General features: G+C 45.0%; 1 protein-coding gene and 1 long non-coding RNA gene across 6 annotated transcripts in view; one reads left to right on the forward strand and one right to left on the reverse strand.

Moving 5' to 3' along the window:
• LOC142665210 (uncharacterized) overlaps positions 1 to 15,700 on the forward strand; it is a 34,437-nt gene extending 18,737 nt beyond the window's left edge. For both annotated transcript variants that reach the window (XR_012851445.1, XR_012851446.1), the window contains exons 2-3: positions 14,613 to 14,682; positions 15,312 to 15,700. This is a non-coding gene — a long non-coding RNA (uncharacterized LOC142665210). The remainder of the gene's footprint in view (positions 1 to 14,612; positions 14,683 to 15,311) is intronic.
• The window catches only part of KNL1 (kinetochore scaffold 1), a 71,739-nt gene that overhangs the window by 8,331 nt on the left and 46,048 nt on the right, over positions 1 to 17,360 (reverse strand). For all 4 annotated transcript variants that reach the window (XM_075844800.1, XM_075844801.1, XM_075844799.1 and 1 more), the window contains 3 exons: positions 10,068 to 10,136; positions 6,378 to 6,487; positions 1,069 to 1,187 (listed from right to left, as the gene is read on the reverse strand). In XM_075844800.1, coding sequence (XP_075700915.1) covers positions 1,069 to 1,187; positions 6,378 to 6,487; positions 10,068 to 10,136 — 298 coding nt within the window. The remainder of the gene's footprint in view (positions 1 to 1,068; positions 1,188 to 6,377; positions 6,488 to 10,067; positions 10,137 to 17,360) is intronic.

The raw sequence follows: 17,360 nt of genomic DNA on the forward strand, positions 1-17,360 counted from the left end.
TTCCTTCACGGTCTGACAAGAGATGGAGAGAAGAACGTGCGCACACACGCACTGCTCTGCCGCGCAACATAAGAGGAGAAGGTGAATAATTCTTCTGTCCCATGACGGCGGGAGTATGGTCGGCAGCGGCGCTGTGCGCTTGCATGCTCTCTCCAGCTTATGGCAGACAAGGACGACAAAACTGATCTCTTGCGAGAGCTGTCTGGTCATCCTGGTCTGCCATGAGCTGAAGAGTGAGAGCGTGTGCACCCACACAGCGCTGACGCTGCTGCAGACTATACTCCCGATGCCACGCAACCTAAATATTTTGAGGGGTGGTTTTTAAATTTTTGGGTGTTTCTAATATATAGGCCCCTCAAAGCCACTTCAGAACTGAACTGGTCTCTGGAAAAAAAAAAATTGGTTTTGGAAATTTTCTTGAAAATGTGAGAAATTGCAGCTAAAACTTTTAAGCCCCATAATGACCTAAAGAAACAAACAAAAGAAAACCCCCAAAAAAAGGACATTTAAAAAATGATGCCAACAAAAGTAGACATATGGTAAATGTTAGTTAGTTACTATTTTGTGTGGTATTACTGTCTTACAAGCAGATGCTTTTCAATTTAGAAAAATGATTCATTCACATTTGCGTCGGGGTTCAGATCATGGGTACCGTCAGATCTTTCAGTCAGGGGAACCCATAGCTTTCCGTTTGCATTACCAGGGATTTCAAATGGTAATGCTTCCGTTGCTAAAGGTTTCTATTCATCTCCCTTCCATAACATTTCCAGTTTTTTTGCGGAATAGCTTAGTCTGGCTACGCTATCGATTCCGCCGAAAACACGGAAACCTTACGGAAGCCAGAAACTAAAACCATTCGCAGCTGAAACATTACCATTGAAATCAATGGTAATGCAAATGGAAAGCTATGGTTTCCGCTCATGGGTTCCCCTGACTGAAAGGTCTGACCGAACCCATGACAGGGAACCCTGACGCAGATGTGAATGAAGCCTTATTGCATTGAAACAAGTACTTCTAGTAAACGCACAAGAATAAAAATAAAATTTTTGCAAAAAGTATTACACTTACTCTTGATCCTGTACTTGGGCCTTCAAAACGTTATATATTGCCCCCCATTTCATTAAGTACTCAAGCTCTTCTCCAAGTAGTCTGCATCGGCTCACCACCAGGGATAAATCAAAAAGAAGCTGTGAAGCAAACACAGGATTTTTTGAATACACCGTAAAATCTCTCGTCCAGTTTATTGAGGGACACAGAACGTGGGTATATGCCGTTGACACTAGGTGTCTTGAAACGAAGAAAAAAAAAAAAAAAAAGTGGCCCCTCCTACAGGATATACCCACAGACAGCTATTCAGTCTGTCCGCAAGCAGTAGGAGAAGCAGATACAAAGAAAAAGGTATGTCAAACACAAGGAGAATCCCTCAAACTGAAAACTCAACAAAAAAACCTTGAAAACACAATGGATGTGAGCAGTGTCTCCCAATGAACTGGACGAGAAAAGGATTTTACGGTGAGTACTCGAAAAATCCTGTTTTCTCATTTGTTACATTGGGTGACAAAGATCGTGGGACGTCCTAGAGCAGTTCCCAGGGGCGGGAACAGAACACAGGACATTGTTAGCTATTTCACAGATGCCTGCAAAATCATACGACCTAGGGAAGACTCGGCAGAAGGGTGTGAACCTGGTAGAACTGCGCAAAGACCACCACGTGGCTGCCTTGCACAACGGAATGGAAGAGGCCTGATGGCGTACAGCCCAAGAAGCTCCACCTGCTCTGGTAGAGTGGGCTATGACCCGGCAAGGGGAATCCTTTCCCTGAACAATCATTCGAAACCAGCGAGCAATGGTGGCTTTGGAGGGTGCCAAACCCTTTCTGGGACCCTACGGGAGGATGAACAGGAAGTTTGACCTCCAGAAGGAAGCGGTGACAAAAAGGTCCGCAAGGTGCTGACGACATCCAAGTTGTGGAGGGAACGCTCCCTCGGATGACAGATGGACAAAAAGATGGCAAAAGAATATTCTCATTCATGTTGGAGGCTGAAACAACCTTGGGCAAATAAGGCGGCAGTGTGTGGAGAACCGACTTGCCTTGACGGAGAGTCAGAAATGGCGAACGGCAAGAGAGGAGCAAACTCCAACCCTCCAGATGGAGGTGGTCACCATGACAAGAAAAAAAACACTTTCTAGGACAGAAAACGAAGGGAGATATCCTGCAAGGGTTCAGTGAGTGGACTAAGACCCCAATACCAAATTGAGATCACAGGAAGGAATCAGACGACAATCAGGAAACCGCATGTGCCGCCCCCCTGCAGAAAAGGCTTGACGTCAGCCTTCGATGCCAATGGGCGACCAAACAAGATGGAGGGTGCAGACACCTACCCATTCAGGGAGCGGATGGTCAAATCTTCATCCAGACCAGCCTGCAAAAAAGGAAGAATTCTGGATAGAAATGCAAACTTACCCCCTTGCCTTTTTCGCACACAAACAAGGTAGGCCTTCCCGGTACGATTGTAAACGAAGGCTGAAGAGGGCTTCCTAGCCTTAATCATAGCGAGACTAACACTCTGAGAGACCACGAGCCCTCAGAACGGCGGCATCAACAGCCACGCTGTTAAACGTAGCAACCTTAAACTCTGGTGAAAGAGGTCCCTGAGAGAGGTTGGGACGGAGAGGCAAGGGCCAGGAATCCAGAATCCCTTCTGCCTTGAGCAGTCAGAGGAGGAAAGACATACAGGTGACGAAGCCGGACCACGCCGCAGTCCTCTGGAAAAGTGCCCCTCATCCCTTGACTGATTCTCTCCACGGATGCCAGTCAGTTAAGCGGAAGGAACCCGGGGAGGTGATCCAACGAAACGAGAGCGACTGACTGCGAGAGAAAGAATGGACTTCAGATCGGTTCCACCTGGAGAGGATCGCCAGCTCAAGTGGACGAGTGTGGAACTGCGCAAAGGGAATGGTCTCGATAGAGGCCACCATGGTCCCGAGAACCCACATGCAGAGGCGGAGTGAAGTCAGAACACTTGCCAGCAAGGAAAAAATCCCGTCCTTAAGACTCAATAGGCACTCTGGAGATAGTAAAAAAAACAAACCTTTGCAGAGCGAGTGTTGTAGGCAGCCCCCAAGAAACAAAATCAGCTGGGACGGGGACAGGCAAGATTTGCAGCGGTTGACAATGCAACCAAATTGACTCAGTGTCCAGAGTAATCTGAAGAGCCGTCTCGTTGTCCTTCCTGGAAGGGGACTTTATCAGGATGTTGTCCAGGTACAGGGTGACTGACAACTCCCCTGGTGTGAAGGATCACAACTGAGAACCTTCGTTAAGACAAAGGGAGCCGTGGCCAGTCCGAAGGGAAGGACCACGAACTGGTAATGACTGGACAGTACCGCAAATCGCAGGGAACTCTGGTGAGTTTGACAAATTGTGGACGTCAAGGACGCATTTCTGCACGTTCCTGAGGAAAGAAATTCCCCCTTCTCTATTGACACATTGACAATTCAGAGAGATTCCATTCAAAATTGATGAGCTCTAACATGTGTGTTGAGACGTTTGGGGTCCAGGATGGGCTGCATCAAGAAGTCCTTTTTGGGGACAACAGAAGCTTGGAATAGAATCACCAGGAGGAGCGAGCTTTACAAGGAAGTTTTGGTCTTCTGTTCCTGGTGAGACTGACCTGGAAGACATGCTCATCACCCGTGGATAATTTTGTCCTATCTAGGTCTAAGAGAGATGGGAACCCGCAAAAGGGAGCACAATCAGGGACCGCTTGGAAGCTGTATCAGCAGACCAAGCTTTAAGCCCGGTAGTGCTGCAGATGTAATGGAAGAGGCCGAGGCTCGAGCCACCAGACGGGCAGCCTCAAACACATAGCACATAGTTTGACGCATTAGTGATAAGGTGAGACATCCACCAGTTCCTTCTGAGGACCACCCGAGAGCAGGCCATGACTGAGTGGGCGCACAAATTCAGTTATCGCTCTGCTAACCCAGACAGAAGCAAATATCGGGTGAAGGGTATAGCTATAAGTCTCAAAAGTGGTTTAGCAAAAGTCCACCCAGCAATCCAGAGGATCTATGAAGGAATGGGTGTCTGCGATAGGCAAAGTAGTAGCCTTGGTTAAACAAGAAACAGGAGGATCCACCATCAGAGACCTAACCCATTTGGTTTCAAATGTATTTTTATTAAAAGGTTTTTCAAAAGACATACAAGACAGTTGTATGGGCAGGCCACACGAGCCAATTGACATGGTCTAACAGGAAAACATAGCAAATGAATCAAATTCACATTTAAAAAATTCAGACGTAAATCAAGCACTATTAGAAGATCAAAACAGACAAGACACGACACAGGGAGAAAGACAGGGGAGAAGAAAAAAAGGGAGGGAAACATGAGATGTGAGAACAAAGGTTTAAGTCAGGGATAGCGGCACCAGTACTTATCCCAAGAGTCCTATATTACTTTAAATCTATCCAAAGTGTTGTCAAGTGAGGCAGTCATATGTTCCATAGTGCGAATGTCGCTAATCCTAGTCATTAAGTCGGTGTTAGAGGGAGGTGTAGTTTGTCTCCACTTCCAAGCAATCAAGGTTTTAGTCGCAGTAAGAAGGTGATGGAAAAGCCGAGCTGAAGCCTTCCCCAATGACCTAGATGGGACATTCAGAAGGTAATGTAGAGGGCCCAGGGGAATATTCTGCTGCAACACTGCCAAGTTCTTAACCTCCGACCAGAACTGTTGCACAAGGGGGCAACTCCAAAATATATGAAACCGGTCTCCCCTCAGATCCAAACAGACATCGCCAACAATCCGACGGGATACCCTGGTTAAAGCTATGCAAAAGGGCAGGGGTATGATACCAGAACATAAGGATTTTATATTGATTCTCTTTTTATAATGTACAAAGAAGTTTTAGCTGCTTGTGACCATATGATCTGCCATAACGAGAAAGGGATGGGCCTATCCAACAAGGTTTCCCATTTTTAAATATATTTATGCATTGGTGGGGAGGAGTTCTGGGGAGAGTAGTATGGAGTAAATGGCGGAAATAAGCCCCTTAGTAGTGGTAGTATGGCGACAGTTTTTCAAAGTTGGTAGGATTAGAGACCCGAGTGGATCCAAAGGCTTGTTGCATGTAATGTCTAATTTGGAGATCGTGAAAAAACGCAGAAGAAGGGATGTTATGATGCTGTTGGAAGTATGAAAAACGGGTGGAGTTCAAATGTATAAGGATCAACCATATTGGCCAGGTAGAATACATCTGCCCCAGTCCACAATCGGGAAGTAGTACCCCCTGTAATAGGAGTATATAGAACCGAGGTCAATGGCGGAAAATGTGAGGCCAGGTGAAAGAGTCTTTTACAAGCAACCCAAATCTCTCGTTGAAAGCGCATGGGACCCAGCAGAGACGAGGAAGGCAGAGCCAGCGGGTCGCCCCATAACAGTGTTAGGATGAAGAGGTGCCATCCATAATTTCTCTATTTCAGTCCAGTTATTGTATACCCGATGGTACACCCAACAAGGAATGCGACAGAGATGAGACGCCCAATAGTACTTCACAACGTCAGGGACAGACAACCCCCTTGCAGATCGCCTAGACAAAACAGATTTAGGGATTCTGTGTCTGCCGGAGTGCCATATGAACCGGAGGATGTAAGACTGCAATGCTCTCAACTCCCCCGTGGGTACCGCCACTGGCAGGGTCTCAAAGAAGTACAATAGTTTAGGGAACAAGGTCATTTTGACCGCTGCAATGCATACAAAAAAAAAGGACATGGGGAGAGAACCCCACCTGGCCATGAGTTTACGCAATTCCACAAAAAGAGGAGGGAAATTGGCCTTATAAACTGAAGAGTAGGAGGGGGCGAGTTGGACTCCTAAGTCAGGGAGACCTCTTTCCAGTTGTAATTTTATTTGATAAGTTGCAGGAGGGTGTGCGGTAGGACATTAAGTGTTTCCGTTTTAGAAGTGTTACGTTTCATAACCCGAAAGCTTACAATATTTATGGAGAACATTAGTGAGGGTGGGTAGATGCATGAGGTTTAGTGATAGCTAAGAGAACATCTGCAAATAGTGAGACCTTAAACTCTTTATCATGTATCTTGACGCCAGCAATGTCTAAGGATTGTTGTATAGACTTGGACAGCACACTACACTATTCTATACAGTTGAAAAGTTATGCTGACATATACCAGCCCAACAGGGGCCAAAAATGAAACACTTGGCCTCAGTTGAATGGGATCCTATGGACATGTTTGTGTCGGGAGCTGTCCCAGCGCATATGAAAAGCAGACCCTGCAAAAAGTGTGAATTCACGCCCAACCCACAAATCTCTAGACATCAGACCAGGAGCACATTATTTATGACATCGTTGACTTATTACCTGAGGTACATTGTTCTGCGTTTTATAGGTCTCATGAAAGGGTCCCTTCTTTTCAATATACTGGGAAATCAGCTTATGAACTAGAACAGATGAAGGAGCAGCAAGTTCATCTGCAAAAAAAGAAAAAAAAAGTAAATGCAAAATAAAACCTTTCTACGCAAGTTTACAAACAAGCATCCTGGGAAACGGTTTTCTTTCCCACATTTAACATGTCACCAGGCAGGCCATGTACACTTTTGCAACCTTTTTATTTATTAAATCAATGCTTTAGGTGGTTTTAACCCCTTCCTGACATTTGTCTTCACTGTACGTCATGAATGGCGAGGTGTTCCTGGAACATGTCGTACCGTTATACATCGGAGCCCGCGTCGTCAGCTTTTTGTAATAGTGTGACGCCCTGCTGTAAACGGCAGGGACCGAAGCTAGCTTCAACTCCCGCCATTAACCCCTTAAATGCAATGGTCAATAGGGACTGCGTCATCCATATATGGACAGTGAAGTCAGGGACTTTTCCTGGAGCGGAGACACCGGCCACAGGGTCGGGGATTCCACTTCAGAAGTGCCTGACGTCACTGTGTCCATATATGACAGTGAAGCCAGGGTCTTCTGCTGGAGCAGAATCCTTAACCCCTTAATGACCGGGCCATTTTGCACGTTAATGACCAAGGATTATTTTTTGTTTTTCCACGGTCGCATTCCAAGAGTCGTAACTCCTTTTTTTATTCCGTCGACATAGCCGTATAAGGGCTTGTTTTTTGCGGGACGAGTTGTATTTTGTAATTGTACCATTTTTAGATGCTTATAACATATTGATTAACTTTTATTAACTTTATTTTAGGAGAGAATTGAAAATAAGCAGCTATTCCAGCATTAATTTTCACGTTATAAATTTACGCCGTTTACTATGCAGCGTAAATAACATGTTAACTTTATTCTATGGGTCGGCACGATTACAGGGATACCAAATGTGTAAAGGTTTTATATGTTTTTTCTACGTTTGCACAATAAAAACCCTTTTAGAAAAAAATTACTTGTTTTTGCATCGCCGCGTTCCAAGAGGCGTAATTTTTTTATTTTTCCGTCGATGTGGCCGTACGTGGGCTTGATTTTTGCGGGACAATGTGTAGTTTTCATTAGTACTATTTTGGGGTATATAGGACTTATAGATGAACTTTTATTTTATTTTTTATGGGGGGAATGGGAGAAAAGAGAGAATTTTGCCGTTGTTTTTTGCGTTTTCTTTGGACGCCGTTCATCCGGCGGTTTAATTAATGTGTTCATTTTATTGGTCAAGTTGTTACGATCGCGGGGATACCATATATGTGTATGTGTGATTTGTTTTGACCGTTTTATTAAATAAAACCACTTTTTGGGGCAAAAAAGTAGTTTTATTTGACTTTGACTGTATTTTTTTTTTCACAAACTTTATTTAACGGTTTTACTTTTTTTTTTTAGTCCCACCAGGGGACTTCACTATGCGATATGCCGATCGCATATATAATGCTTTGGTATACTTCGTATACCAAAGCATTATTGCCTGTCAGTGTAAAACTGACAGGCAACCTGTTAGGTCATGCCTCTGGCATCGCCTAACAGGCAGATGCTGAAGACAGACCTGGGGGTCTTTGTTAGACCCCCGGCTGTCATGGAAACCCGACGGCGACCCGCGATTTGTTTGCGGGGGCGCCGATCGGGAGACAGAGGGAGTTCCCCCCTCTGTCAAACACATTAAATGCCGCTGTCACTGTTGACAGCGGCATTTAATGGGTTAAACTGCCGGAATCGGCGCGTGCTTCGATTCCGGCAGTTGCAGCAGGAGCCAGGCTGTGTATAACAGCCGTGCTCCTGCCGCTGATCGCGTGGGTAAACTGTCAGTACCCGCGCGATCACAGGACGGATATATCCGTCCTCCTGCGCGAACTAGCAGCTGCTGAGGACGGATATATCCGTCCTTCGGCGTTAAGGGGTTAATCCCCTGCCACAGCGTTGCCGAAGCTGTGGCCGGGGATTCCGCTCCTACAGGGAGCAAAAAAAATAAAAAGTACCCTCCTCCTCCTAACATACACTTCGCACTGTGGGGAGGAGAAGGAGAGCGCGCGAGCGACGGAAGACACAGCCGTCACTTGGAGCACATTCAAGTGATGGCCGTGTATTACCCGGCCCCATAGACGTTTATGGGAGCCAGGCGGCCAGGAGAACGGCCGAAAAAAGGGCATGTCCCATTTTTTGACGGCCACGTTTCCCGGGCCGTCATAAAATCGGTGTTAACAGCCCCATTAGGGGTCTATTGCTCCTACTGCAGCCGTGTGACGCCCATTTTTTTGAACGGCCGTCACACGGCCGGGAAACCCTGTCGTGTGCATAAGGGCTAAGGCTCCGGTAAGTCAGGAAAGAAAAATATGCAGATGTGAAGGCCCGAGGGGAACATTTCTTCTTTTTCAAGAGGTGATTATCAAGGACCTAATATTTGTAAACCAGGAAGGGGGGCCAAAAATGTCTGCTGGAAGCGAGGGCGCCCGTATTATACCAGGACTACTCTTTCCCAGCAAATTTCCCCAAACTGCAAAGGTGCGGAGTGTGGACCAAAAGGGGGATAAGAAACGACACCATTTATCAGTGTGACACCGGCCTGTGCAGAAAGGATTGCTTCACAGCGTAACACACATCTATGGATTTTATGGTTTTTTTTATCCCATTATTATACCCTCTTATGTCCTGATGTACTTCGCACAGATTACATATGCCTCCACATTATAAACTGAAATACCAGTAATACTCCAAATAAACTGCTACCAAGCAAAAAACTTCCACATACATGGCATTGCCATACGCAAGAGAACCCCATAAAACACCAGATCCTCCTGACTGCTTGACCGCAGTGAGGAGGAGCTTGAATGGAGTGGCAGTTGAGCATGCTTGACCACCGCTTCATTCAATGTACTCCTCACTGCAGACAAACAGCAAAGGATCTGGGGGTTCGGGACCCCTGTTCTCACGATCGGTGGGGGTCCCAGTGGTGAGGCCCCCAGCGATCAGAAAATTCTCACCTACCCTGTGAATAGGTGATGATTTTGTGAATACCCCTTTAAAAAAGGTGCAGACTATACCTTTAAATGGACAGTCTTATGTATCTGTTTTCATTAATTAGATTTAGGTATACAGACAATATATAATAGGGGGAATTTATCAACCTTTCTACGCCAGTTTTCTTGTGTAGAAGCGTCATAAGTGGCCCAAAGGCTGCAATTTGTGTTGAAAATGTCAACTTTTGGGCATTTTTATGCCGCCCTTAACATTTTTTGGGAAAAAGGGACGTGGCTCAACAAAGAGGGGGGCACCGCTGCCTGAGAAATTATAATCTATGCCAGATAACGCGCGTAAATTATAGCGGAGATCTTTGTCAGCACCTACATTAAATATTTCAATCATATTACCCCTTTAATATGTGAACAAGTGGTTCTCAAGTCCTAACACACAAGTGGCTGCTAGAAAGTTTTTTCCCTTCAGTCCTAGTTTGAGACTTTATATGAAGAATTATGTCAAGCTGCTCAGCACTTCAGTAGAGTTTGACCCGAAGGGATGACTTGCGTTTCATGATCCGGCTTCCTAAACCATCATTTAAGAACTTGAATTCCCTGCTGTGGATAGTTTTGAAATTGACAGTCTAAATCTAGGAAAAGATGGACTCACCATCCATTTGGGACTCCACGGTCACACTAGAAATTCTTCTGCACTGTTGGTTATTAAAGCTTTCACCATCTGAATAAAAGAAAAACAATATAAATGCATTGGAGAAAAACCATTACACAGAATATATTACAGACATAACATGTAAAAGAGTTTTGCTCTAAATAGCCTTGATATTGCATAGAAGCAGTTCAGGACCATGTACAGTTTATAACAGGTCACCTCCAGTAGGGCCTAAGATAAGAAATCAAATGTACTTGAGTTTCATTATGCAACTGCTACCTTGTAGCAATGGAGGAATATGAGAAAATAAAAGCATAATTTTAAAAACAGGATTTTTTGAGCACTCATAAAATACTTCGATCGTCCAGGAGAAGCAGAAAAAAGGTAAGAAAAAAAGGTATGTCGGCAAAGCAATAGAGGAGAAACCCTCAAACTGAAAACCATGAACACAAAAACAAAAAAAAAAAACTTTATAAACACGATGGGTGAGATCGGTGAGCCCAAATGGCAGAAAAAAAAAGGAATTACGGCAAGTACTAAAAAAAAAAAATCCTGTTTTCTCGTTTGTTACATTGGGGCACACAGGCCATGGGACGACTTAGAGCAATCCCCAGGCGTAGGAACAGAACACAGGACATGGTCAGCTATTTCACAGATGCCTGCAAGACCTTGCGACCCATGTGGCCGCCTTGCACATCTGAAGGGCAGGGGCCTGACGCTGCACAGCACAGGAAGCCCCAACCGCTCTTGTAGTGTGGGCAGTGATTCAAAAAGGGAGAGCCTCGCCCTGAACCCGGTAACCCTCACGAACAGTCATTCAAATCCAGGAAGCGACGTCGCCTTAGAGGCCGCCAACCCCTTCCTATGATCCTCCAGGAGGATGAACAAGGAATCCAACCTCCAGGACGGAAAGGTAAGTCCACAAGGAGTGGATACGAAAGCACCCTCGGATGTCTGGGAGATGGACAAAAAGGACAGCAAAACTAGGTCCTCATTCATGTGAAAAGCCTAAACAACCTTCGGCAAAACAGGCACCGTGAGGAGCACCACCTTGTCCTGATGAAGAGTTGGAATTAGAGGAGAGCAGCAAGATAGGGCTGTAAAGTCAGAGACCCTCCAGATGAGTCACCGCGACCAGAAAAAAACACTCTGCAGAAAAACAAGAGAAGCGCCTTGCAAAGGTTCAAAGTAAGCAGACTAAGACTGCCAAAACATAAATCAGATCTCAAGGAGGAACCACGTGAGAAACCCCCTGCAGATATTAGAAAAATGCAAGGGGGGTGCAGATTGCGATCCTCACACCAAGAAAAGTAGGCCTTCCAGGTACCATGGCAAATAGTGAGAATGACATTAGACGGACCGCCAGAACTACTAACATTTCAAGCGCATCCGCATCTCTAGGTCCCAAGCGCCACAATAGAAACTACAGTTCATGGACCACTAGTTTCTATTGCGGTGCACGGGAGAGGACTGAAGTCTGCTGTAGGGGAGTAGAAGATTTTTTTTTTATATTGCCAAATTTTTTTGTTTCACAGGTTCTGCTGGACGTCGTCGTATATTTGTTGGACTACTGCGATGATCTAATTTTTTTTTAAATAAAATATTTAATGAGGCACTTGTGGGGGGGGGGGGGGAGGAGTTTTTATTTCAATAAAAATTATGTTATGCCTCTGTTTTTTTTAATACTTGATTAGTGTCTTAGTAATGGTAGTAATGGACGTCGTTAAACCGACAACTAAGGCAGGGCTTCGTGTTAGCAGCAACCCACCATTACTGCACCGGTATCCACCGCCACCAGGGGTATCGGGAAGAGCCAGGTACGATACATTACCTGACCATCTGTAGAAATAGTCAGGCACTGGGCCGGCCGCAAGGTAGTATAAAGCTGGGAAGGGCCAAAAACCGTGCCCGTTCCCACCCTGGTGATGCTAGGCTGAAGCTGCTTTATTGTATATGACTGAATATGAAGATAGGGGGAACCGCACGTAAAAAAAATTTTTTTTAAATCAAATAATTGACGAAAATGACATGGAGTGAACCGGGCCTCAGGGTTTATTCACACAGTGCGGTTTTGCGCGGCTAAAACACAACAAAACCGCACCGTGTGAATACACCCCAAGATAAATTTTTTATTGGAATGAAAACTCCCACACAACACTCGTTAACCGTTTTATTTATAAAAAAAAAAACACAAAAAAAAAAAACACAGGTCGATCGAAGTAGTTCAATGAATCTACGACGCAGCCCAAATGGTCCAGCAGAACCTGCAAAACCAAAAAATAAAGTTAATATAAAAAATACTTCTCGCCTACAGCAGTCTTATCTTCTCTGTGCCGCGACAGAACCTAGAGGTCAATAAAAAAATTCCCTTAGGGCATGTTCATACGGCGCTCAAAAAAAAAACAAATACTGTAACGTTTCTTGTTAAGCGTTTTGACTTGTTTTTCGGTGCGTAATTAGGACTTCACTGACTATGGGAACATTTGGCATGTTTTACGTACCAAAGAATTGACTTTTTTTACACGCTTTTTATTTATTTAATATTTTTGGTAACACGGTCGCATTAAAAAAAAAAAACAAAAAAAAAATGCGTTGTATGTATAAACGGCTTGCTTTTCCATTGATGTAGATGAAGTCTAATCAAGCTTTTTTTGTAAAATGCGCAAAACAAAACAAACGCATCAAATACACACCGTGTGAACCTGTCAACTGAAAATTCATTCACCACAGGGTCTTCCCACTTAATTTTCATTATTATTAGCCTTTTGGTGTGTCTATAGCGGTTGATCAGCGACCTACAATTGTAGAATCACTTAAAAAAATGGACCTGGACACTGCTTGGCAATTTGAAGACATCTCTTCCTGGCTTGTAGCCAAAAATAGAGGGGGGTGGCTGTCATTCTCCCTCCCACATATACAGCAGCTGTAAGTCAGGTTGCTTTGCCTGATCTACCGAGCTGTAATTATAGGAAGTGCTCCCTCTTGGGGTCAACAAAGGAAAACGTCAAATTTTTTAATTTTTAATACTTCCCACCTTGCGGGGCGGGGGGGGGGGGGCTTCAGCCACACCAAAAGATAAAACCACCATAATAAAAAAAAAGTATCTTCGCAACACATTCCCTTTAAGCCAGTTTGTCTTGCATAGAGCAATGGAAGGGATCGAAGCTCAAGCTACCAGATGAGCAGCCTTCACAGGTACTTGGAAGAACTGGTGGATATGTCTCATCTTCTCTCCAATGCTTCCAACGGCAGACCCAAGAGCAGGCCATGACTGAGTTTGTGCGCCCATTCAGTGATAGCTCTGCTAACCCAGAGTCCAAGGGGAAGGTACGGAAACCATAATCTGTAAAGTGACACAGACCGCTCTAATAAGCACCTCCACAGAAGTGGGAAGAAGGACAGATCCTTTGTCAACGGAATCGGACAGTTCACCCTCCGACAGAGCCTTTTTAGGAGAACAAGTACCGGACCTAACCTCCAGTGGTGCATGTGAGACAGAAGAGGCCGGTGAAAGTGATGGCAGGCGAGTGGACGTGGCCTGCCATGAGAGGAAGACATGGACGTAGAGTCCAGGTGAGGACGGCCAGTACAAGAGTCCAGGGGATGAGGAGCAGGCAACATGTCCGTCATGGACTGAGTGATGTTAGCTAGTTTATCAACAGTTCTGAAAAGGAGATGGGCCCATTCTGGATCCAGACCCACCATACCAGGCGTGAACACTGGGAGGGGGATGGCAGGGGTGCAGGAACCGCAGTAGCCTGACCAGAAGGAAACTTTGGAACATGCATAATGAATTGTAATGGTTGTCTGGCTTGAGGGTTCTCCCTTAGGGACAGACATAGCAGTAGGGGGGGGGGCACTAAAACACACACTGCCCACATAATAGTGGGAGTAGAGAAACCAATAAAAAGCACTCAGTACTGCGTAGAAATAGATACTCCCTTCAGGGAATAATGGCTGCCTTCACCTAGGTCTGCTAGGAAGGAGAACACACTAATACAGTGTTAGGGCACTTGTAGGTGAAGGAGAAAAAGACCAAGAGCCGGTCCCACCTGATTTCAGAGTGTCTGATGTTAGGCAAAGATGCAACAGCACCGGTCAGGAGGTCCTGTGTCCCCGGCAGCATTCGTCACAATGCAGGAGAGACCAGGGCCAAATAGGCTCCACCCCATAACCACCGCAATTTGCTACCGGCAGTCACGTTGGGAGACTGGCCAATCAGAGGAAATGGCTGATTCCCTATGAGGGCATAGTAAAAAAAAAAAAAAAAAGTGTGCTGGAGCGCAATTGGATGAGTGGACAGTAGTGTCCGGTTAAGGGAAGCATACTGGATACACAAACTCCAGACCCTGGAACCTAGGGGTCTAAATAGGGAGGATGAAATCAGCAGTTTTCTATAAATACAACCAATAGTTTTGCAGTTTGGTCATTCGCAACATTGAGGACTGTGTTGATTCACCACTTGACTATCTTTATGTTGATGTTTAATATGCTGAACAGCTTAACGAGATTGATATTATAATCTGCATTTTCTTTTCATCTCAGACCCGATGAATCTCTCTGAGCCTACACGGGGGACGGCTTTCACGACCAGCGAACCACCCCAATTGACACGGTATCCTTTATATAATAGGGCATACCAGAGCCAACTGGCTTTTATACTGTTACGGTCTATACTATCCACAACATTCCATTATGTCCACTACCTGACGCGTACACTAGATGGCGCTAGCATATAGCCGATTTCTAAGATTTCCCTATAATCCTTTCACATCTGTCTAAACTTGGACCACATATGTCTCCTGATACTTACAAATATCGTTTTTCTCCTTTACCACCGAGTCTGCAATGACACAGTGTCCTCCCACACAGGCGCCCCCTCATAGCAGCATATATAAGGCAGGAAGTAACTAGGGATGTCTAGCGCCCTATAGAGCGGTAAGCCGCCATATTCAATTGTAGCTGCACCAATATAAATCGCTAAACAAATCGCTGAATCAGTCCCCAGCACGGCTCAGGTATGTTTAAACCGTATTTTACAAGGTGGACCTCACTTCTTTATGCATCTTTTACTCATGGCTCTCCTCTCTGTGCATTTCATTTGAGATGTTTTGAAACACGGCTTACAATTGGAATACCCTACCTTTAAGCGGTTACGTAGCCCTGTGGTTTCTACTGTGTACCTCTACTTTTGCATTTTGAGTCCAGTATAAACTTTGTATTTATGCCTTAACTGCGTCACAGATCACGGTCTACAAGGGACTCCCCTATCCATCCACATTGCACATACAATACGTTTAGAACACAAATTGAGAGTTGCACTTACACAACCCCTGGTGTGTATACACATATATAATGACTACCATCCCCTGTTATGCGTTTTCTGTATCAAGATGACTGAAACTGTACCTTCCTTTTTTATTTTCTCAAATATTGACCTCTCTTGTATATACAATGTTCTATTCAGTCTTTGTATGACATGTCCTGTAATATAGTATTCTTGTAATTCTTCTAAACCCGTATTATATGCTATAACTACATGTATAGGTTTCCTCAGTGCCCGACGAAGGTCTCCCGACCGAAACGTTGCACTTGTAGCCGCTGACATTTACCTAAAGAAATAAAATCTTTGTTGAATACCATTAAGGTGTGCAGAATACTATTCTTGACCAGTAGTGTCCGGTTGGTGGAGTACAGCCGACCCATAAGGAGAAGGTGTACTATCAGAAACCGTATACAAGCGGTAGATCGGAGGGGGAGTTTGTGCAAACACCATCCATATCAGACCTTTCCTTCCTCCATCTCCCAGATGTGTGACCAGAAGGAGCACCCCCTCAGTGGTTCACACCTAACTAAGGGGACACTGGTGCGAAAACTGAGAGAAGTGCTCCTCAGACGGGTGGGTGACAGGAGCGGACACGCTCGTCCCACTTCTCTTCATAGGCAGGTTAGACAACAGTGCAGTTGCAATATGACACACTGAATCTGCCGAGGGGACAACATGGAGACGGTGTCAAACCTGTAAAAGAAAAAGGACCACCACAGCACCGGAGTTCAGTGTAAAATAGCGGGTGCAAGCCTCAAAGGAACCCGAGCCAAAGCCCCACAAATGGTATCCACAAAGGAGAGAGGAGGCAGCACTTCCATAATAAATGGGATTTTTATTCACCAACCAGTGCGACGTTTCAGTCCAACAGGACCTTTCTCAAGCATGTGAACATACAAAGGATCTCCGTATATAAGGACTCATAAGTGCCAGTCATACAATCCATTCAAAACATGTAAAAAACAATATATATAATAAAATACATCACATAGTGGATATCAGAATATACAAGGTAAATACCTCTAAAGTGCATATAAACGTAAGGCTACTGGATAACGTCCAGTAATAGGAGACCCCCTTACATTTTGTGCCATATTTATGGCTCACCATTTGGCTAGAATCTGCGGTCACCAATATATAAATAGAACTTCTGACTTGGCACTATCTATTTGTGAAGCATATTTGAGTTAAGATTAATGTACTTATGAAAAGCACACTGTTCACTATAGAAGGCAATTTAATATTTAGATATAAAAAGCAACTGCCTATATCTAGAGGGTTGCAGTAAGTCTATCGGATTCCAAGATGTTGTCGGGTGAATCAGTGATTTAGGTGCGCATGCGCCAGTGATGTCAGGATGACTCACGCCGGCATTATACAGACAATCTGTTTACCAGGCACGCATGCGCTCTGTGATCCTACAGCGCTCTCTAGTGGTGTACTTTCTAAATGGTTTTAGACTGACATGCGCAATAGCGTTTTGGAGACGCTGAGATGGAGGATTACCAAGTCCACACGCGTGAGTATGTAATACACGTTAATGCTTCACTCATTTACACCTGGGTAAAATTATGCACTTAACCCGTTAGTGACCGCCAATACGCCTTTTAACGGCGGCCACTAATGGGCTTTATTCTGATGCATAAGCCTTTTTTAGAATAAATAAACAGAGCAGGGAGCTGTCAAATCTCCCTGCTCTCAGCTGCCAGATGTAGCTGAGGGCTGGGGGCGTCCCTGCTCGAACATGTGAGATTGATAGAACTATCGATCTCACCCGTTTAACCCCTCAGATGCAGCGTTTAATAGCGAGCACCACATCGGAGTTGTTTTGGAGAGAGGGAGGGAGCTCCCTCTCTACCCCAGCGATAAGATCGCCGAGTGTCTGTGTCTCCGATGGCAGCCGGGGGCTTAATAAAGGCCCCCAGGTCTGCCTGTAGTGAATGCCTGCTAGATCATGACGGAGGCAT

Source organism: Rhinoderma darwinii, chromosome 12 (assembly GCF_050947455.1).
Source record: "Rhinoderma darwinii isolate aRhiDar2 chromosome 12, aRhiDar2.hap1, whole genome shotgun sequence".
NCBI classification, from domain to species: Eukaryota; Metazoa; Chordata; class Amphibia; order Anura; family Rhinodermatidae; genus Rhinoderma; species Rhinoderma darwinii.